The sequence below is a fragment of the Schistocerca serialis genome, chromosome 1, assembly GCF_023864345.2.
Source record: "Schistocerca serialis cubense isolate TAMUIC-IGC-003099 chromosome 1, iqSchSeri2.2, whole genome shotgun sequence".
In the NCBI taxonomy this organism is placed as follows: domain Eukaryota; kingdom Metazoa; phylum Arthropoda; class Insecta; order Orthoptera; family Acrididae; genus Schistocerca; species Schistocerca serialis.
This window is the reverse complement of record NC_064638.1, coordinates 757,195,782-757,220,121: the sequence shown is the minus strand read 5'-3', so window position 1 is coordinate 757,220,121 and position 24,340 is coordinate 757,195,782. Positions and strand designations below refer to the sequence as shown.

Genomic DNA, 24,340 nt, shown 5'->3' with positions numbered 1-24,340 from the left:
TGTAGATATGCATGCTGAGGAAGACATTATTATGATTTTGTGTTTGAAAGGAATAAACTACTGGGTCATTAGTCTCTCCACTTCACGAGTGAAACACACAAAAATGTAAAAAGCGAAAAAAGTGGGGACTTGGTTGCTCGAACTATAAAAGCAAGTCAAGGAGTTTGAAAAAGGGCATGACAGTAGTAGTAACATGATAGGTAAAAGAAAATTGAGATAACCCAGGCAGCACCTTGCACAAGAGGGTCCAAAGACACAACAAGGTGAGGAAGGAAGGAAGTAATGTGCGGTCACACAGAGGGTACCCGCTGCTGGGGGAGGGTATCCCCACCATCCCACAACCACCCTTAACACTGAATGTGGAGGAGTATTATAGTTTAGTGTAAAATCCACTCTCTCTGAGGAAATGCAACACTTTGGTTGTGGCTGTCTCATCATCCACAAGCATCTGAGGTACGCAAGCAGAGAGTGTGCCGCAGATCATCCAGTAGAGTGCACTCAACAAGAACATGAGCTACTGTCAGTAGACTACTGCAGCTGCAGTGCGGATAATCCTCCCAATACAGAAGGAACTCGTGGGGGAGTCTTGTTTGGCCAATGTGTAGTCGGCACAACACAATGGCATCTTTCTGAGAGGCCTGGAAAGAGGTATGCCACACTTCAGTGGACTCTAACTGCTCTCCACTTGTTTTGGGTCGTAGCCTGCCATTTCAATTCCCAGAACCGCAAAATGTGGCATCGAAGCTTTAATTGTAAGTGGATCTACTGTAGCTGTGTCTTTATCTAGGTGGTTGACAAGTTCATTTACTGTAATACCCATGTTGCTCAGTGTCCAGATGAAGGTCACTGTCTTTTCAGAGCTGTAGAGGTCACAATAGGTCCTGGATGTTGGCGACCGAAGGATTTTTGGGATAGCACTGGGATATAAGCAACTCGTGGAATTGCTACAGATTAGAAAGTTCATCATGGTAATGGATTTGACGTACTGCGAAGTCCAAGATATGGCAACGGCTCTGGAGTGTATACTTCTGGAGGCACTTGGCATAGAGTGCTTATGGGGTCCCCTTGCATGTCCAAAGGCGTAACCAGCCCTGTCGTTGACTTTTGATCCGTCTGTGTAGATACATACCTAATTAGAATAATCATGGAGGACTGAACGAAACAGGTGTTGGAGAAAGACAGGACCATCATCCTTCATGAGGCCACAAAATAGGTCCATCCGTATAACAGGAGAGGGGCAGACCGTGGGTTACGTCTGGAGGGAGCTCTAGAAACACAGACTAAAGGAGACTGTTGGAGGTCCTGCAGTGGAGTACTGAGTTGGATCACAGTTGGTCTATCCAGTTTTGTGCAATGCGCAAACAGTCTGAAATATTGGTTGTGGAGTACAGTTGAATGACACAGTTGAGTAGGCATCTGACGGACTGAGACTACATAATTTGCCAGAGGCTGCTGTCATTTAACCCACAGCAGTTGTACACCAGCTTCTGCCAGCAGGCTGCCAACCAAACACCAATGTGGTGAACAGGGTACAGCATGTTCACGACGTATGATGCTGCCGATCTAGAGGAAACACATCTAAAGTGCAAATGGGATAAAATTAGTGCTTTGTAAAATCTCAGAACTATGCAGTCCACACCCCACGTGGCATTACTAAGAAAATGGAGAACATTTAGCTTCTTCATGCAAGTTGCCTTGAGCTGGCAGACATGTGGCAGCAAAGTTAGCTCGCTGTCAAATAAAATATTTAATAACTGAAAAGTTTTAACAACTTAAGAGACTCGATCCCAAGGTAAATTTCTGGGTGCAGTTGCATAGTCCAGAGTCAGCAAAAATGCACAATTCGTGATTCTGCAGGAGAAAATTGATAGCCGAGATTCAGGGCTCAGTCATATACTGCACAGACAACCCCCTGAAGTTGGTGCTCAGCAGTGGGCAGTGATGCAGAGGCATAATATAGGCAAAGATCATCCACACAGTGATGGAGAGATTGTGGGACCCACTACATTTACGATACCTTATATGGTGTTGGCAAACAGCATTGTGCTCAGAACAGATCCCTGAGGGGCTCCAGCTTCCTCTACATATTGGCTCTTGAGACTCGAGCCCATCCAGACCTGAAGAAGTCGAAGAGATAGGAAATGTCAGATAAAAATGGGTAAATTGCCCTGAAACCCTACTCGTGCATTGTAGGCAGGATGTGATGTTGGCAGGTGGTATCTTATGCCTTCTGTAGGTCAAAGAACACAGCAATCAGATGTTGGTGCTGTGCAAAAGCATTGCGCACTGCAGATTCCAGATGAATCAGGTGACGTGGTGGACCAGAAAGCCTGAAGGCCTCTTTGGAATAGTGATGTATGCCCTCCATCTTAAAGGCAATAACAAAGACAGCAGTTGACCATTCGTTCAAATAGCTTCTCATTCGTCAGAGAGGTTGGCCAGTAGTTGGTTAAAATATGTGAGCCGATTCCCAGTTTGAGGACAGGAATAATATCTTCCCACCATTGAGAGGGAAATTTGCCTTCCCACCAAATATGGTTAAAAAGACTGAGGATATGATTCGTGTTGTTGGCACAAACATGTCTGAGCATTTGATTGTGGATTTTGTCAGGTCCTCCGTCCTTATCTCGACACACTGCCAAAGCACTGCGAAGCTCCCATTCACTAAATGCGATGTTATTTGATAAGAGAGCCGAGTGCATGGAAGGATAGCAGGTGGCACTCAATAAGGTGTTTCTGGGTCAGGAAACGAATATGGTAATTACAGCAAGTGAATACTTCTGTGAAGTATGCCACAAAACATTCAGCAATACCACAGGATAAGTGCAGATGTTACCATTGACAAGGATGCCAGGAACTGCTGTGGGTGGTGGATGGCCACAAATGCAGCAGAGTTTAGTCCATGCTTGGGACAATGGGGTGTGGGATCGCTTAGAAAATACATATTGCTCCCAACACTCCTGTTGCCTTCTCTGTATTAAAAACTGCACTTTCACCAGGAGTCTCTCGAATGCTATTACATTATCCATAGAGGGATGACGCTTGTGCCACCTTCAGATCATCACTGTACCGGCAGTTGTCACCATGAGCCAGAGAAGTAGGAGCATGAATAATAGTATCACTAGTATCCTGTACCTCTTTACTGATATCTGTCTCACGACTGACCGCAAAAGTAGATGTAGAGGAGAAAGCCTGCCAGTCAGCTTTGCGATGTGACCAATGTAGAGCATGTTCCAGATGTCTGTATGTGGAGAGGGAGAGAACAATAGGAAAATGGTAGCTACAACAAAGATTGCCATGAACACACCACTGAATCTGGGGTAAGATTTTCGGGCTGCAAACTGTGAGGTCAACAGTGTGTTGAGTAGACAGACGTCCAATTCTGAAAGGAAGTGTTGTAGTACGTGGCCTCTATGAGACATAGTGTCACCACCCCACTGAGGATTATTGGCATTAAAGTACCCCAAGAAGAGGAAGGGGGGAGGGTAGCTGTTCCACTAACTCTTAACAGCTCGTGATAGTAGAAAGGACCATTGGGGGAAGGGATAAACATTATACATCGTCATTCAAACTGACAGGTAGACACGACCGGTCAAGGCCTCTAGTGCATTGGTATGGGGCACCTGCTCACTGGAAGCATCAGAGTTAATGAGGGTATAGACCCCACTGGACGCTCTCTCCACATTAACCCATTAAGTACCAGTGTCCTATTTTGAGGACAGAACACGTATTTATTTATAAATACACAATAAATTATTAATTTGCAACTATTACTGTTCTACGTCATTTGTTGATGCTTTTTATAACAAATGTATTTTATAAGGAAATTAAAAGCAATAAATCCTACCATTAATTGATTATTGAATACTAAGGCACACTTTTAGTTATTAAAGGTATTTACTTTATTGACAATTTAGTAATATTTAAAATGTGTGGCAAAGATCTTTTTGTGATTATTTATAGTCAACAATGTGTCTTTTAAATTACTTGCATTGTTAGCTCAATTGGAGTTATATTGTTTTCCATTGTTATAAAATTTGGTGTACTCGAAATAGGAGAATGGGACTTGGTGTTATCTTTTCAGGTATTTGTTTTGCTGCATGTTCGAATATGAAACTGCTACTGCTGATGTATTTTCTTTTTAGAATGTTATGGAAGTGTTGGTATGTTGATAGGACACAATTAAAAAAACCACACACACACAAATTTCGAGCTTTCGCAACCCAAGGTTGCTTCATCAGGATAGAAGAAAGGAGAGGGAAAGACGAAAGGATGAGAGGGTAAGGAGTCATTCCAATCCCGGGAGCTGAAAGACTTACCTTAGGGGGGGAAAAAAGGACAGATTCTCTCTCACTCACTCACTCACTCACTCACTCTCACTCACACACACACACACACACACACACACACACACACACACACACACAAAAAAAACAAAGATTCCGTGACTTACCAAACGGGAAAGCGCTGGTAGATAGACACAATAAAAAAACACACAAACACACACACAGAATTTCAAGCTTTCGCAACCAATGGTTGCTTCGTCAGGAAAGAGGGAAGGAGAGGGAAAGACGAAAGGATGTGGGTTTTAAGGAAGAGGGTAAGGAGTCATTCCAATCCCGGGAGCGGAAAGACTTACCTTAGGGGGAAAAAGGGACATGTATACACTCGCACACACACACATATCCATCCGCACATACACAGACACAAGCAGACATTTGTAAAGGCAAAGAGTTTGGGTAGAGATGTCAGTCGAGGCGGAAGTAAAGAGGCAAAGATGTTGTTGAAAGACAGGTGAGGTATGAGCAGCGGCAACTTGAAATTAGCGGAGGTTGAGGCCTGGCGGATAACGAGAAGAGAGGATATACTGAAGGGCAAGTTCCCATCTCCGGAGTTCTGACAAGTTGGTGTTAGTGGGAAGTATCCAGATAACCCGGACGGTGTAACACTGTGCCAAGATGTGCTGGCATGTTTAGCCACAGGGTGATCCTCATTACCAACAAACACTGTCTGCCTGTGTCCATTCATGCGAATGGACAGTTTGCCCACATAGAAAGCTTCACAGTGTAGGCAGGTCAGTTGGTAAATCACGTGGGTGCTTTCACACGTGGCTCTGCCTTTGATCGTGTACACCTTCCGGGTTACAGGACCACCACCTACTCCAGTCCTGTAACCCGGAAGGTGTACACGATCAAAGGCAGAGCCACGTGTGAAAGCACCCACGTGATTTACCAACTGATCTGCCTACACTGTGAAGCTTTCTATGTGGGAATGACCAGCAACAAACTGTCCATTCGCATGATGGACAGAGGTATTTACACATTCCATTTTCTGTAGTTTGTGCCAAGGTATTGTTCTTTCATTTCACTTGATTTTATTACATTTTATTTCATTTCATTTTATATATATTATAATGGCCTTCAGATGAGATAGATACCTCACTAATGAAGAAATAAAAGAAATAATAAACAGTGACGCATTCTATAATGTGGTGTCAGATGTCCAGGACCACATTGATATCACCGTATTTCCTCCTGAAGTAAAATGTATGACCGACAAAGAAGAAGGTCCAGACGATGTTACTGGAGCCGTGGAAGTCTCAGATGTGCCAGGGGCTATTGAATTACATTATTTTGCATCAGAGAATAATGAAAAAACTGTAAGTAAAACTTCACTGCCAAGTACATCCCAAGTTTCCAGAAGTAAATCGAAGAAGAGAAGTCTTACTGATGAGAAAAGCAAATGGAAAAAGAGACACCTCCAGTTTATACAAAGCTGTCTCAAACTAGTGAGCTTGGCATCAGCACAAAGAGAGAGAAATTGAAGGAACAACTTTCTTACTTCACTCCGAAGGAGATGTTTGAAGAACTGATGAACGAAAACATATACAAGTTCATACTGAAAGAAACTGTGAGATATGCAGTAAATATGAAGAATATGCAGGATTTTATCCTCACATTTGAAGAAGTGAAGGTCTTTGTCGGACTACTACTTTTTGCTGTCTACCATAAGCTCCCTGCTGAGAAGCTATACTGGTCTGAAGATGAAGATGTAGGCATACCAATTATAAAGACAGTTATGCCACGGAATAAATATCAGAAGTTGAAAACAAATTTGATTTATACTGTGGAAACGATCCAGAAGATACTGCAAGGGATGACCTACTATTGGGATCAAGAGTAGTACTAAACATGCTGGACTGCATTGAAAAAGCCGAGAATCATGTGTGTACTTTGACAATTTCTTCACTAGTAGAGATCTTCTGATTCATCTGTGAAATTTGGGTTTTCGAGCAACTGGTACTATCAGAGAGAATCGAGCTGGTGACTGTCCACTACTGAGTGGCAACGAACTGAAAAAGACAGTTCGACGAAACTATGACTACCAGTTCAACAGGAATGGTGAAGTCTTATTTGTTCGATGGCACGAGAACAGATGCGTTACAATTGCTACAAATTTTGACAAAGTTGAACCTTTGGGAGCAGCTACGCGGTATAGTAGACAAGCAAGTAAGAAGACACAAGTGCAACAACCTGCCATTTTGACATCGTATAACGCATACATGAGAGGTGTTGACCACCATGACTGGTTAGCTGGAAAATATGCAACGGTAATTAGAGGGAAAAAATGGTACTGGGTCCTATTTACACGTATGTTGGAAATGGCCCTCATAAATGCCTGGCTCTTCTACAGACTAGTACATGGGGAAAATGCACTGGACTTCAGACGTGCTGTTACAGTTACATACCTGAAATTGGACACTGGAAGACCGAATATTGGATGTCCAATGGAATACCCATCAAGTCAGTTGAGAGTGATACCTGACATCAGGTTTGATGGAATTGGTCATATGATTAACAAAAGAAGCACGCAAAGAAGATGTGTAAGAGCTAAATGCAATGGGAAACCAAAAAAAACATATTGTGTTAAATGCTGTGTAACACTGTGTGTTAAGTGTTTTGTACTATTTCACAAAAAATAAATAGTTAAGACTTGCATACAGTTTAGTATGCTATATGATACTGTTGGATCCCAGCGGCCTATTTTGAGGACTGCCATTATATCAGCATGTATAAATATTCTTTGGCTATTTTTGTACTTATTGTGGTTCATACACTATGTGCATTATAATTAAGGAATAAAAAATTCAATTTAAAAAAAATTAATTTGGGGCTTAATGGGTTAACATGACTGGTACAGTAGGGTTTGTTGTTTCTCAGAGCAGGGAGGCATATTGCTGTAAACCACGTTTCTTGAACTATTATGCCTATTATGGAGTAAGCAGCTATTAAATGACAGAGTTCGGTCAGATGGCGATAGCAGCTGTTACAGTCCAACTGAAGAAGCACCGGAGTCATGTCTGAGCAAGTGGCAAATGGAAAAAATGGGTGTGTGTACTTTGCTACCAGGTCATAGATCAGCTGATTGTGTGATCTGTCATCAGTGTGCATCGGCTCAACTTCTGCAAGGAGGGGGAGCAAACATCCGAAGCCTCAGAAGTAGTTTATCTTTGTGTTTTTCCTTTTAGACTGATTTCTTTGGAGATTTCCCCAGTTTATCTTCCGGGAGCGAAGAGGGCCTACTTTTCTTCAGCCCGCAGCCTGTGGCTACTGGTCCTTGTCTTGAGAGGGGCGGGGCAGGGGCCCCCTTGACAGGTTTCCTCGTTGCTGATGATGCCAGAGGATTTTTAGGCACCTCTGGCCACACTGATGGTGTGCGAGCCGCCGGTACTATAGAAGCAGGGGGTGAGGGAGCTCCCATTCTCTCCCCCACCTGTAGAGCAGGCCCTGGGATACAACCAGGGCCGGCCCTGGGATACAACCAGGGCCAGGTGATGTCGTGCGAGCCCTTTTTGTCACGTGAAGTATGGACTGTGAGACAATAGTCGCAAAATTTAAGACCATGTTAGTCAGATGAAGTCTTCCAAGCTTTTTCTTTGCACATTGATAAGACAGGTGGTCAAGTGTTTTATACTCTGAATTTTCTTCTCCCTCTTGAATACTGAGCATTGCTGTAAACAAGGTGGTCGTGGTTTCAGACAGTTAACACACTGGCGTGGTTGATCACAAGGGCTGTCCACAGGGGATGCCAGTCCACATGCGTTAGAGATAGCCTCATTAGAACAGCAGGAGGACATGTGTCCAAACCTTTGGCACTTAAAACAGCTCATCTGAACAGGAAAATAAGGTCCAACATCATATCTATAAACCATGACCTTAACCTCCTCAGGTAAAATGTTGCCTTCAAAGGCTAGGATAAAAGCTCCAGCGTCCTCTTTGGATGTGGCAAACAAAATCGCCACCACACTGCACCAGATTAATATGTAGCTCTTCATCAGTTCATAGCATTAGGTCCCTTGAATTCTACTGAGCTTGTTATGAGGAGAAATGGTGATTGGCACATCACCTATCTTGACACAGGTCTGAAGTGCCAGTGTTTGGTTAGCGTGCAATGTTTTGATTGGCAAAGATTCGTTTCTCATCATCTCTATTGCATTAACCTCCCTTGTCCAATCATCAATATTTTCAACGAAAAACAGTGGCTTCATTGTAGTGAAAGATCCGCTGTCAGTTCAGGAACAAACAAGAACTAGGCAAACTGTCCACTTCCATTTCTCCTTACCTCTCTCGTCTTGAGACATGGTTAAAAACGGAAATGCAATAGGATTGTAACCTAAGCATTAAAATCACTGTTCCTGACTGTTGAGAAAGCCATGTTGGCATGGCCAGCGTTAAGTTTGATCCATTTCATTGTGGAACATCCACCTTGATGCCACTCACTTCGATCTGAGGCTCTCCCCATGGGTGTCACCACACCAAGGCAAAGGCCACCTGGCACAGTAGCCGTTGCCCAGAGTCCTGGTAGCCTGAAGCAGATAGATACCTACTCCTTGGCTGACATGGGGAGTATACAGCTCAGGCATCGGCAGTGCAATCCTTGCATTGACAGTCGGCTACCAACAAGAGAGTACATGACAACTCACCAAGACAAACTGACTTCCATGCTGGATTTCGGGTAACAGAGCACAGTGGAGAGTTAATGCACCACAGTAAGCCATCTTTACCCAAATGACCCGCACTTCTGAAAAATTTGGAAAGTGGAGGTCAAACTCAAAATGGGGACCAGAATTTAAAAAGCCAGAAGAGGCGAGGGAAATACATTAAAAACAGCGAAAACCTTCATAAGTCCAAAGAACAGTCAAAGCACCAATACAAAAATGTGACCAAATACAAAGACTCCTATTAGTCACCTCTTACGACAGGCAAGAAATGACAATGGGTCTATTCTAGCTCCTGACACCACAAGGGGAAGGACAATTTGAAGTCAGTTTGAGTTCAAACAGCTTTATGGTATTCAACAAAACATTAGTATTTCTCAAAAACAAATGAAAATCATTAGAAATCATCAAGGCTACAGTATGACAATGTTAAGGTAAACCTGGTAATAAACATCATAATATGCTTCCAACACAAGCAATTTGAGTATTCAAGACAGAATTGTGTCACTGCTAGTGTTGCATGTGTCATGTGCTACCAGTCTCATGTGTTGCTCAAGTGCAGAAAATTCAAGCAAGATGCATGTCGTGAACACAGAATCATTGTGATGCACAACAACTTGTGCGAAAACTGTCTGAAGTGGCAAACACCAGTCAAGTACATACAGTTACTGTTTACTGAAGATATTGTTCACTGGAGATCAACCCAAGCAAACAAATGCTTTCTGCGACAGTGAAAAAAGTTGCAAGACAGCAGTGGAAAAAGACAGACTTGTGTTCTATTAGATTCTGGGTCAAAGGCAGGCTTCGTATCACAAGAATGTGCACAATACCTCACATCATCAAAGGTGGCACAGCAGAGTGATAATTCAAGGAATAGGTGCAACCCCTCACCAACAAAACACCCTGTATAAGTGGGCTCCTGCATAAGTAAATTCATGTTGTCTGCTGAATGTTTAATTTAACACAAGATAACTGACACCTTTGAGGCATAAATAATTGCTCCCAGAACATGAAACTTGCCGAATACGCAACATGCTGATCCAGAGGTTTTCGTCACCTGACAAGATCGACTTATTGCTAGAAGCAAAATTTTGTCTTTACATTCAAAGTCAAGGGCTATCTCCTTACCAGCTACTCATCATGTGCTTCAAGAAACAGAACTAGGTTGGGTGATATTGGACAACAGAGAACACCAGCTTGTCATGGCATCCAGTCAAGTCTAGCTTTGTAAAAACAAGGCTGACATTCAAATATGTTCAATTCTGGGAGATAGAAAACTGAAATCAAGTTGTGATGACAAAATAAAAGTAACAGTATGAAGCACAATTTGTGGAACACACGACACACAATTCCACAGGTAAATTTGTTGTCGGCTTTTTCATTTCATGAAAAGCCAAGTCAGTCAGTTGACTCTTTCCACAAGGCAGCAAGAAGTTTCTCTCAAACTCAAACTGAACAGTGACTAGTGAGTGAACAGAAGGTTAAGGGAAGCTGCATTTAGTTCATGAGGCAATATGAAAACATTTGTGGGGAACCACGACTCTGAGATACAGGAAATAACTGCAGCTGTGGCATGGAACCATCTACAGTGGAGAATCTGACAGTTCGAGGAGTATCTCCTGCAGACATGCATGAAAACCGCCTGTGGTGGAAGGGATCTACTTGGCTTAAAGATGATGACACTTCACTTTCTGTATTAGACACCTCTAATGTTTCTGCATTTCAGGAGGTGCCATGAGAAAAAGGTAAAGTCCTCTGATGTGAGCAGAGCAATCTGAGGCAAGGAACACATCAATCATCACTTTGTTCCTACAACATCACCAAGTTCTAGCAGAACATGGGAATCAGGAGTGAAGTTCTTCAACTACCACTTGTAGCGAACAATGGAAACCATATGTCCAACATTCAAAGAGCTGACAACCTGCTGACTTGTCAAATTCAGGCTTGCTTGAACTCTCATGCCACTGTCTTGCAATCCTACTGATTCTCAACTCCTCATTCGGGTAATTTCCTAATTCGAACAGCAATCACAAGTATCCCTCAGCAAGATTTAGGTACACCCCAACTGAGCATGCTTGCAAGGTGGGAACTACTGTAACAAGGACTGCAGATCTTTTGGCGCCGCTGGTCATCTGACTTCCTGCATCATCTGCAGCAGTGAGCCAAGCGATTGTAGTAAGAGAAGATAACTTGCCATCCTTGTGCTGGAAGCTGGCCATCACTGAAGGAGTACATCTTGGTCATGACAGAATGGTGCGAGTCGCCAGTAATCGCACACGAGGGGTTTTCAAGAGAGTAGTCTCAAACTATGTCCTTTACTGAGTGAAGTGATACAAAAGTAAACAGATGCTCAGGTTTTTTACCTTTTACATTTTCTGTTCTGTGTGTCCCTTCGCTCAGCAGACTCAGAGTATTTGATCTTTTTTTCCAGTGTATTTTTTATTTATGTGATTGTGGTTTTCAGGTGTCAGTTATAAACTCTGTTGACAGAACTGCTGATTGAAAGCTGCAATGATGTATGTATTTCCACATGTTCTTTTTTAACCTTTAGCAGAACTTTTATTATTTTGGAGAGAAAGTAATTTTTCCTATGCAGCCAGTATGTTTTGTCATTACATCAATATGAGTCCCAGGAGAGTGCTGCCCTTTCTGGCATTATTTGTAACTGAGGGACAATCATGTTCAGCAGCAACCCATCCCAGGGCATCTAACGGCACGCTCGTCCCTATGAGAGAACAGTGCTGAATGGTGACTCAGTTGGTCGACTGTTGTTGCTAGTGGCCACTGAGACTTTTATGTTAAACAACAAAGATGTATATTTTGTTTTGTGATTGCTAACTCAGTTGTGAATAAAAAGTGATGTCCTTTTTGGCAGAATAATATAATTGGCTAGATTAAAAATCTACTTGCCAAGCAGTGGCAGTACACACACAAAAGAGAAGGTTATAATTAGGCAAGCTTTTGTAACCTGTGGCTTCTTCTTCAGGTAAATCTCCCCCATCCCATCTAGTAAGTTCCCAACAACCCGCAGTTCTGAGCGACTTTCCTGAAATTTACCCCTTTTTCTAGACCTCTCCAGTCCTTTTACTTCGCCTCTCTTCCTTCCCCTTCAACCCTTCTGCCTGAGTAAGGAGCCACAGCCTCCAAAAGCTTGCCTGATTATAACCTCCTTTTATGTGTGTGTTCTTCTGCCGCTTGGTAAGTAGATTTTTTTATCTATCCAATTATATTACAAGTGATTCTGTAATAGATGTCGTCATTCACTGCAATCTGCATCTGTCTGAACCACTCTACAATCTTCCCAGCACTAGCATCTTCTCCCACTACTATCCCTCCCCACACACATCTTTGTTAACTCCACTACCCACCCCAGCTAGATTGCTGCTAACGCCAGCCACAGTCACGTCTGAGTGCTTGGAAACAGTGACCACGTGTGTATGTGTGTGTGTGTGTGTGTGTGTGTGTGTGTGTGTGTGTGTGTGTGTGTGTGAGGGCGGGGGCGTGCTTGCGCTAGTTTCTATTACAAAGAAGGACTTTGTTCAAATGCTGAAATATTTCTAACATTCTTTTTCATTGTCCCATATGCAAGTAAGCACCACCTGTACGTGGTGAGTAGTAATCTATCTTTTCCACAGTCAGTAACTTCTGAGGCATAAAAAATTAAAATATATTGTAGATTTCTTTAATATTAATGGATATGGTACAAATTAAGCCAAATTCTACTCCAGTTACAAGAGATGCTTTTAGCTTGAATACAGAAGAAGTGTTGCTTAAATGAAACTTAAGCAGATAAGTTGTTTAATGGTAAACACTTAACAAAAAGTCAATCACTTACTATGTCAAGTTCTATATTTCTTGAGTTCATAGTGTGCTTGTTACAAGGGATGGCAGAATCAAATAACCTGGTCCACTGTCGAAGAAACTGAACTAAAAGCTTAGTTTTATTAACTATATAGGTTTGAATGAAACCAGTTGGCTTAATTATTTTCTTCCACTAATACATTACTCACCTGTGTGTTCATCATCACAAGTGCTATTTCATAGGAGCACAAGAAACATAAGAGTCTACAAAAATAACACAGAACGAGTTTTAAGTGAAACACATATTCCAAAAACTTCCAGGCAGGCTAAAACAGTGTGCTGGATCGTGACTCAAACCTAGAACCTCGTCTATTGAGGGCAGTACTAGTCCACCAAGATACGCATGAGGGTTGCTGTAAAGTTTGTAAATTAGGGGAAAGGCATGGTCAGAATTGAAAGCAGGAGGGCAGGTCATGAGACGAGCTTGGCAAACTCAGTAAGAGCACTGCCCATATAAGACAATGTACTGGGTTTGAGCCTTAGCACACCTGTTTCTTTTTCTTTCTTTTTTCTGCCTTCAATTTAGCAATGGGTCTAAAAGTTAAATGCACTTTACCACCAAAGACAAAGCAGGCCAAAGATTTGCATTACTCTTTACACATTCTTTTGCCTTTTTTCTCTTCTTTTAAAAAAAGAAATAAAAAAAAATAGAAAAAAAAAAGAGGGAGAAGGTGCCAGAGGAGTTAGTTCTAATTCATCTCTAAAAGCAGGAAGAAACATTTTTTAACTGGTCTGCCATTATCACATATCTGTCACTACAATGCGGCATAATCAATAAATGTGGCATACTTCACATTATTAATGAAATAAAACATACAATTTAAATTACTGCAATCGCATATTCTAAATAATTCTGCACACCAAGGAATAAAAAAACTCTGAAAATTCATTCCTGAGTCTTCTGTGTATTATTAATGGTAATGAATTCTATATTTCCAGAACCAATCCACAAATGACCAGCAAAACATTTTCCTAGTGCAAAATGCAAAGCCATATAGTACTTAACTTTTAATTTATATGAGACAAATCAGGTAAAGAAGTTATCAAAAGATATCACAGTTGTGGTGTTGTCTATCATTGTGAGACCCACACATCTCTGGAGTTGCAAGGTGCCACTGCCACACAGTCTTTATGAAATATGACTGCAAGGGACATGTGTTGAGTTCTGTCCAGTTGGCAAGTGTCTGTAACAGCTGCATTTAGAATATCCAGAGACTGAGATCTACAGACCTTCCATACCACACAGCTCCATGGTCTTTGGCTGCTTCTATGTATACTTGGAAATCACGAGACATATCTGTATAAATAATTCCACGTCTGTTTACTTCAGTCACAGCAGTGGAGAGCTACAGAAGGTTAGTGTCTTTCAGTAGTAAATAAAGAGATGTGCTATTTGACTATATGTGTTAATCAGCTGACGGTTCTTTGTCCACCTGAGTGTACAGAGACCCAGCAGCAGTGACAGGGTGGGCACACTCTTTGTTCACAATGGCAAATTGTACTGAGTCGTCTTTTTCAGTACTATTTTTGTGTTTAGTTACCTAATGCTTGGCTTCTCAGCAACTCAAATCGTACAGTTAACAAACACTTCAAGGCATGTTACAAGCAGCAGAACCAGCAGCAACCCCCCCCCCCCCTCCCCCATCAATTTGTTCAAGTTCAACCAGCGCAGCAATTGGCATGAGACTTTGTGGGGCATTTTTAGTGGTATCGTTCCCAGTCGCTTTATAGGAGGATACATGCAGGGTGATTCTGCCCTGTGGGCCACCAAAGCATCAGGTAAGTACTCAACTTATGGTGACCCTGAGAAAGTTTTTTCGCAAAATACTGGTAAAGAACCCACCAAGGAAGATTGTATAAGGAAGTATTTAATCCTGCTATGTGCAGCAGTAAGCAAGGCACTTTGTGTGCTTACTTTGAAAGATACTGAAATAAAACAAATCAACTATTACACTCACAAAATGGCACTGATTGATGTGTCAAAAATATTAAAGGGGAAACTCCTGACATGCATCAGAGAAAAATCAGTTCTGTCTGCAGGAACAAGTGCAACTGGTGGGGACCAACTCAATCCATGCATCTTAGACATTTGCAGTGCCAATGATTCAGTAACAACCATTGAATATAAAGCATCTGAATCATGTCATATTTATGATCAACCGAGTGTCAATTCGCAAAATATTCTAACCATTAAGGTGAGTTTTTTCAAGAGAAGTCTGGCATATAATTAATTGTTATGAATGCAAACTAGAAGATGAACCTCACTAAACCTTCAATTTGTCATCAAGCCCCATCCTATAGGCAGAGAGATCTGCCATTTTTTGTAAAGTATATGTTAAATGAGGCATTCATTGAACAGTCTATCCATTACACCCCATTCTTCCAACAAAACTGCTAAATTTGAACCATAGACATTTAGGGACCTCTCCCATAAGCAAAGACTAAAGCCCATGAAGTGGTAGCATTATATTACAAATTTAGTAAATATTTACAGCTGTATACAGTCTGGAATGAGACAAGTACGTCTCTGATCTGATGCATACAAGCTGACTGTTTTGAGAGAATTGGTCAAGCTGGTGTTCTGCTCTAAGACTTTCCAAGTGACAAAAGCAATATTGTCCTAAGGAACAGTGGGATAAAACTAGTTTTAATTCCAAGATATCATCAGGAAGGGAATCCACTTAAAATTTTTCCACAAACTGTCTCGACTTCTGTGTCCATACTTATAATGAGACCACATGCAAACTAAGAGGATAGAATACATTATCTGTTGAAAAGTATCTGCAATTCCCAGTGTAATCTGAAACTGAGCACTAGACATCACAACAGGTGGACTCTGCCAGTATAAAAAGAGGCAAGGAGTACTGTGTTGCAGTAACAGCAGACTGGGTCAGCCAGAAGGGCTAAGCAACATCTGACAGGTACTACTCATTTGGTATCACCTGATTAACAAATCTATCAAGGACATTCCAACCCTTTTAAAGCTGCCCAAGTTGACTGTTGGTGACAAGATTGTGAAGATAAAATTCAGAAGAATAACCACAGCTAAAGAAGACCACGCAGACCTCGTGTACATGGAGTACAATGGTCGAGTAGCTCCTCATAAATGCGAAGCGACACTTGATATGCTGCAAAGAATGACACTATTGGACAATGGATGACTGAAACCGAGTTATTTGTAGTGAATCATGTTATAACCTGTGGAAATCCAAAGGAAGGGTTTGTGTTTGGCTAATGCAAAGAGAATGTTTCCTGTCATAATCTGTGTGCCAAGAGCGAAGTAAAGAGGAGGTGGTGTTACAATGTGGGAGTGTCTTTTGTGATTAGCATGTGGTCTCTTTATTGTGGTTAAGAAAATGCCAAATGTGGAGGGAATGAAAATTCTAAATGTGGAGGGAACGAACATTTTTCGGCATTGGGTACCTTATGCAGTACAGAAACAGTGTGGAGACGACAACTGTTTGTATCATGACAAGGCACCCTGTGGTAAAGCAGCAACTATGAGGCAATGATCTGCCAAGCACACCAACAATTTACTCACCATGTGAGTTGCTGTTTGACAACCTAGAGAGCCACAAAAAGTGCAAACCCATTCCAAACCTCGAACGAGGTAAACCATGCTGAGTGGATAGTCACGCAGGCAAACATTGACAAACTTATCTGCGAAAGGAAACAAAGAGTCGATAAAAAAAGGTCACAAAATCTGCATGCGTAAAGGTTGGTGTCTTAGTTTTAGTTCACTATCATAAAACCTTCCCTAATAGCCAAGAAAATAAAGAAGTATAGTTATACACTGTGTGTGGCTCAGCTTTCCCAGTTCAGGGAAAGTAAAAGGATTATATACGTATGAGCATGTAAAACCATATTAAAATGTATAGAGCATTGCAAATAAATATATTTTGACAATATGAACTATATGATTTATTGTCCAGCATAACCGTATTCCTCATTTGCAATTAGGGTGTTTTTCACATGTTAATATGACAATAATTTGTGATAGCAGATATGGAATCCACATGGTACTTAGCCGGATAGTATTTTTTCCATATGTAAACTGTACTGTATGTTTAGGATTTAGGGGGCAAGAAAATTTAAGTCTTTACTGAGCATGACTGTGCCCCGCCTCTTCTTCTTCTTATTTTTGCACTTTCAAGAATAAACTCAGTACCGATTCTGCCTCCGAAGAACTAACAATACAAAGAACCATGATAGTCCAGGCCGAAATTTCATCCATTTAACAAAATGGTTCTAACAGGTCATTTTGATTTGCTATGATAAAGAAAAGTTAGGTAAACATGTAATTCATTGTCTCTTTCGTTGGAGACATAATGTTTGTAATGATAAATGTATGTTGAGGATTGACACATTTACTTTAAGAGAGTGCAGTGTGTCCCATGTCATGGGTATGCATGTGTCAATTGTGCTGTCAGTAATAAGAGCTTGTAGCTTACCTTGTATTGGACAATCTGATCTGCCATTCAAGATTTGTAGACTGAAAATTCACTACATGTACACAATTGGTAGTGAACTTACAAACATTCTTCAAGCGACATAACAACTCACTTACCACATACCTGCATCCACTGTGCCGCAAAGATAGGTAAACTTTAACAATATGCCTAGAAATACTGCGTGTATTGACTGTTCCAACAAAGTGGTGGATCTGTGTTTATTCAACTGCCATTATACACTAAGCAGAAAAGTGACTGCGAGAGGCTATCTGGTAATATGAAAGCAAAAGTGCCATGGAAATACACTGGCATTTCTGATAAATAAAGGAAACATACAACGCTTTGTAGAAATATTTCCAAGCTTTTTTACATTTAAAAGTATAAATTGCACTTTTAGGCTAATTGTATTAATTGAAATTGTTGTTTTATCTTGTTTGCCACATCATCTGTTTTCTTTCAGTGCAAACTACAGTAGACGACAAATACATGTTCCCGTAGAGCTCATGGGACCATTATTTTGATTGTAATGAATTAAACTAATATTTGTCACTCAATTTATTAAACATGAGCTACATCACGAAATTGCAAAGCCAGATTTGTGTTGACAATGCATTCTGTCATCCCACATCCTAACTGCCCGATATCAAATTTGTACGGGAAACAATGTAATGACATACTACAAGATTGCCAGATCACACTCTGCTATTGGTTTTTGGGATGGTTTTCCAACAGCTACCTGGACGAATATTAAGACCTCCACCCGCATGCAGTTCAATTTAATTTATTCCAGGGATTGACAATAAAAATCATGTACTATCAAAGTATTTATATAAAAGCAACAAAAATAACATCATACGTACTTGTGAATGTGTTTAAACAAACTACTATCAAAGGAAAGGAATGTACATAAATATAGGAGGAGATCTGAGTATGCACTTTAAGACAAGATTCATAAGATGCATTTTTTCCACACATTTGTGTTCATAGTCTTATGTAATGCCTGTGAAAAAACCTATTTTAAACAAACAATAAGGCAAAAAAAAAAAAAATTCTTGAAATAGTGTGTAAAGTAACATGCAGTGAAAAAAACTTTTTTGCTTGCATTTGTTGAACTTCATAGCAAAGCTATGTGATAAGGATGAAAAACTGATTCTGATGTACTGTGAGAAGCAATATGTTTTCAACAAACAGTTTTTGGTCTCCTGTCTCCCCCTTCCTTGTACACAATAAGGTGTTTCTCATTTGCCTTTGTCATAGAACAGCTCAAAATTTCATAAGCTTTATTTAAAAGACTGAACAGTAACAGTCAAAGCACTTGAAAATTTGAATAGTAGACTTAGTCAATACTTCTTTGACATCTCTGCCACTTAATGAAAAATAATTTTCAATAAGAAAACCAAGACACAAACTTAGGCAGAAATGATTTTGAACTGAATAATTTCTATCTACTAGAGGGCAATGTAGAGTGCATTATTACTATTATTAATTATTATTATTGTGGTTTTTGTTTTAACCTCCAACATAACAACACGTATCATCGATACCTAAAAATTAAATGGATTTTACCACCTCCAACAAAGTAGGCCACAGATCTGCATTGCTCTCTACACATTGGTTTGTCTCCCTCTTTTTGAAGATAGACACAATGCCAAAGAAGTTATTTCTAGTTCATCATGGAAAGCAGGAAGATGACTTTTGTTTGAACGTCCCATTGACAATGAGGTCATTAGAGACGGAGCACAAGCTCGGGTCAGGGAAGGATGGGGAAGGAAATCGGCCGTGCCCTTTCAAAGGAACCATCCCGACATTTGCCTGAAACGATTTAGGGAAATCACGGAAAACCTAAATCAGGATGGCTGGAGACGGGATTTAACCGTCGTCCTTCCGAATGCGAGTCCAGTGTGCTAACCACTGCGCCACCTCACTCGGTGACTTTCGTTAACCGGTTTGCCATTACAGTGTGGTGTAATTAGCATAATGTGGCATACTTAACATTACTGTGAAAGCAGAAATACAATATACATTATTCCAAGTACATACTTAGAATAATTTTTTGCACCAAGGAAAATAAAAAAAGCTAAGATAATTTAAAAAGTAATTCCTATTTCTTTTGTGTAATATTAACACAAAAGAATTGTTTTAGTCCCACGTCGGAGGCTACATGGTACATAACTATCTAATTTATACGAGAGAAATAAGGTAAAGAAAGTAAGGACACCATAGTAATAAATAGGCAAAAAGAAAAATATAAAGGAGTACCGTAGCGCCTCAGTCCAGCACAAAATTTTAATCTGCCAGGAAACTTCAAAACCCCACACACTCTAAGCTGTAGAGCGAAAGCTTCATTTTGAAAACATATTCCACACTGTATCTCCTAACAGTTGTTATTTTTTATTATTCAATGCATATTCTTCACTTTAGAACAATACAATTAGAACGCTATTATATTTACTGAAGGAAGCTCTGAGCAATTTGTAAATATGTCACTCACGAAAATTTGTACTGAAGTTTCATATTGTTAATTTTTTGTTGAATTTTCTTCCTACCACGTCGACCTTTTCTACCTCTATTGGTAGGAGTTTCACTGCGTGATGTGTTATCTGTGGTTGAAGTACTTCCTACACTTGATGTTTCATCCTGAAAAATTAGAAATTAATTGTTAAAAATATTGTGACAATAACCATATTATAGTAAACAGTCAGAATGCACGCCTATGGACTGACAAATTTTAGTTGCTTTTTATTAATGCAAACATTATACTACTAAATGCATAACAAACCACAATTGTGCTGGTCCAGAAGTAATGCTGACACCTGCCACTCATCAGCAGTACTCTACCTACCAACCAAGCCATCTAAGTAATATGCCTGACAGACAAATTCGAAACTTCAACCTTCCACTGTCTCCTCTCCATTGCTTCCAAATTCCACATTACCATTACGCTACAAAATTAGTACCTCCAGAAAAATTAATATAACACATAGTTTAGATACAGCACAGCCTTGGTATTCACCAGATGTGAAACTTCGATCTGGATGATAGAACAGATTACAAATCTTGGACAAATAGAACTCCATGTTCGTAACTGCAGCCACTTCATTTTAAAGTGTATCAATTCATTACCAGCCAATCCAACAGTTTGAACTTTTCATACATAATCACACAAATATGAACATGTTAGACATGTTGTCCCTTTTAACAACCCGTCCAGACATAATGGCAATGTGGGATCATATACAGGCGTATGAACACCAATAACATAGCTCATCCCTGAACCCATACGTATAATACTGTCTGCGAATGCACTAAAAGTGTGCATGCCCGGGGAAATTTAGTACCAGCAACAGTCCATTCCAAATAAGGGACATGACCACCTCTGGCACTCTACATATACAATCATACCACAGTGGTTAGTGTTAGGTTCTTCAGACCTACCCATTCATCGACTGGGACATTCACAAAAGCCAAAGGAGGGTCACCAATTGCACCCTGCACATGTCACAGTAGATAATGCATTATCATATCACTTGTTGCAGATGTCATGGACCCTCACATTTATTCCACCATACGCCCTATGTATGGTATCAGTGTCAGGATCAATTTGTGTGCAATGATTGACCATGTGTTCATGGATGCTGTGATGCTGATGACGTCTAGCCCCTGCACACCACTGTCTAGTATATTGGTAATGTGTGGCCCAGCAGTAACTATATTGTTGTTCAGCCCAGTGTCTTAATACCATTCATGCCACATGCACCCATATCTTAGTTGTACTATTTATAAATTATTAACAAGTGACACAAGATACAGTTTTTTTTTTTGCCTAATGATACTATATCTGAACCATTATAATAAGTTGGTTGGTTGGTTGTTTGAGGTTTAAGGGACCAAACAGCAAGGTCATCAGTCCCTTGTTTCACATGTGGTCCATTCCGCTAAAGTGACATCTCAGGGAAGTCAGAACAATAAAAGGGAAAAGGCTAAAACCGTAAAGGGGCAGTCATGTTGTCAATGGTAAAAACAAAACGAGGGAAGTCAGCAAGAGAACGAACCCAACGCTATGCTGAAGCAGCATAGGCAAGACCACCTGTGACTTAAAAGGTACAACCGCAAGAATGTAGAAAGTACGTATGGGAAAAGGAGACTAACCAAGCCTTTAAAAATAGGGTAAAAACAGAGTAAAAGGGGAAGAAAAGAGGATTTCGGTCAGGGAGGTGAATCGGGAATCTCCGAACACTGCTTACAGTGGGAGACACCCAAACACTCAGCGCCCTGCCCCAATACCAGAGAGAGATTAAAAACCTTAAAACTGAGAATAAAAACCACTTTCCCGGAGGAAACTGAGAACCAGAGAGACCATCCAGGAATCGTCAGCTAACATCAAAGGTAAAGTGTGGGGGAGTCTGTACTTAGCACACAGAGCCAAAAGAAGGGGGCATTCAACCAAAATGTGGGCTACCGACTGGAAGGCTCCACAACCACAAAGTGGGGGTGGCTCATCACGCAAAAGAAAACCATGGGTCAGCCTGCTACGGCCAATGCGGAGACGACACAGTGTGGTCGAGTCCTTTCGAGAGAGGCGAAAGGAAGAAAGCCAAGGGCCTGGTGTCACCTTAATCGCACGAAGTTTATTAGACAGGGGAGTAGCCTCCCAAGAATTGGCCCATGACTGTGCGAAGTGGGATTTGATGTGAAGCCGTAAATCCGCTGCAGGAGGGGTTACAGAAAACGGGGGGTAAGTGACTGCTCCCCCAGCCAAACGATCAGCGAGCTCATTACCCGGGATACCCACATGGCCAGGGACCCAAAGGAAGTCAATGGAACAAGCAGCACAGTGAATATCAGCGAGATAGTCATGGATGGCAGAGACCAAGGGATGGCGCGAAAAACACCGGTCAATAGCAAGAAGGCCACTCATCGAGTCCATACATAACAAAACGCGGTTGTGTTGAGACTGTTTAATAAAGGTAAGGGCCTGGAAAATTGCCATCAATTCCGCAGTAAACACCCCACATGTATGTGGCAGCAGATGATTTTCCGTTCCAACAGAGGACGTGAAGGCATTCCCCCATGATCAGCAGATTTAGAGCCATCAGTGCAAAAAACAACAGCATCCCGAAACTCCCATAAAATTTGGCGGAAAAAGGAACGGAACACCACCGGGGGGATGGAATCTCTTGGACCTCGGCGGAGATCCATCCGAATTCGAGGCCGAGGAACTAACCAAGGGGGGGTGGAGGGGAGGGGAGGGAGCGAGGAAGGCAGGACAAAGAAGGAAGCTGAAAATCACAGCAAAGAGACGCAAGGCGGAGCCCAACCGGTAAACCCGCCCGAGGGCGGGAGTCGGGTGGGCGACGTCCATGGTCTGGGAACAGGATAGAATAGGAAGGATGAGTGGGAGAGGAACGGATAGTGAGTGCATAAGACACCAGAAGCTGGGACCGCCGAACAGAAAAGGGGGGGGGGGGGGGGGGGATCCCAGCTTCAACCAGGAGACTATCAACAGGGCTAGTAGGGAAGGCACCAGTGGCCAAACGGATACCACGATGGTGGACTGGATCCAGCGCGTGCAGTGTGGAAGGAGCAGCTGAACCATAAACTTGACAACCATAGTCCAAGCGAGACAGGACTAGAGCACGATAAAGACGGAGAAGGAGGGAACGGTCCGCACCCCAAGAGGAGTGGGCAAGGAAGCGAAGGACATTGAGTTTACGGAAACATCCTACCTTCAGAAGTCTGATATGGGGCAGCCAAGTGAGCTTGTTGTTGAAAAAAAGACCCAGGAAACGAAACTGTGGGATCACAGGCAATCGTTTGGACCACCCACGATATTAAAGGAGAGATTGAAACCCGTGTGAGAGGGTCCAAGCAGAGGCACGCCGTATAGCTCCCTGGAGCTGCCGCTCTGCAGAGGCCATCGAAGAGGAACTAACCCAAATGCAGAAATCATCCACATACAGGGCAGGGGTGACCAAAGGACCAACAGAGGCCACAAGCCCATCGATAGCAATGAGGAAAAGAAGGACACTCAAGACAGAACCCTGTGGGATGCCCGTCTCCTGGGTCCGTGGAGAACTAAAAACAGTACCAACTCGAACTCTGAATGACCGATGGAACAGGAACTGGCGGATAAAAATCGGGAGTGGGCCCCGAAGACCCCATTGATGAAGGGTAAGTAAGATGTGATGGCACCAGGCCGTGTCATAGGCCTCGCGAAGGTCAAAAAACACTGCAACCAAATGGTGGCGCTGGGAAAAAGCCTGCCGAACTGCGGATTCCAACCGAAGTAAATGATCGATTGGAGACCGTCCCTCTTGAAAGCCACACTGGTAAGGGGACTGAAATGAGTAGGGGAGCCATCATTAAGAAGGCACAAGTCGTGGTGTGCAATAAACTGGTCTATAAGAAGACCTCGTCTAGATGGAAAGGCACTGTCCCACAAGGGATGATGAGCATTAAAATCCCCGGGGAGGAGGAAGTTGCTGAAGAAGGGCAGTTACGGCAGCAGGTGTAAGAGTCCTGTCAGGAGGGAGATAAAGATTGCAAACTGTGACCGCAGAGTCTAGGTGGACCCTAACAGCAACCGCTTCCAATGTAGTTTGAAGAGGAATCCACGTGCTAGCAATGTCTGTACAGACCAACGTACAAACACCACCAGAAGCCCGCAGGGGTCTGACCCGATTTCGACAGAAAACACAGAACCCACGGAGGGTCGGTGAGAGAGAATCAGTAAAATGAGATTCCTGGAGAACCACACAAGCTGCAGAGTAAGACGAAAGAAGGGATTTCAATTCCGGAAGGTGATGATAGTATCCATTACAATTCCATTGGAGAACCACAGAACGATGAGTTAAATGGGGGCTGAACACGCTAAAGCCAGTCATACCGCCGGATCCCCACCCGTCACCGACAAGGAGGGGGCGACATCCACGAATGACAGGTCAGAATCCGGTTGTGAAGTCGGGGAAGGGACCTCTGGTGACACCAGAGGCTCTTTGTCCCGGGACTTATGTTTCTTCTTCTTTTCAGG

At 42.0% G+C, this 24,340-nt stretch overlaps 1 protein-coding gene across 3 annotated transcripts in view; it reads right to left on the bottom strand.

Moving 5' to 3' along the window:
- Positions 1 to 24,340, bottom strand: part of LOC126482156 (polycomb protein EED) — an 82,377-nt gene that overhangs the window by 40,647 nt on the left and 17,390 nt on the right. For all 3 annotated transcript variants that reach the window (XM_050106143.1, XM_050106151.1, XM_050106136.1), the window contains exon 2: positions 19,802 to 19,947. In XM_050106143.1, the coding sequence (XP_049962100.1) occupies positions 19,802 to 19,947 (146 nt within the window). The remainder of the gene's footprint in view (positions 1 to 19,801; positions 19,948 to 24,340) is intronic.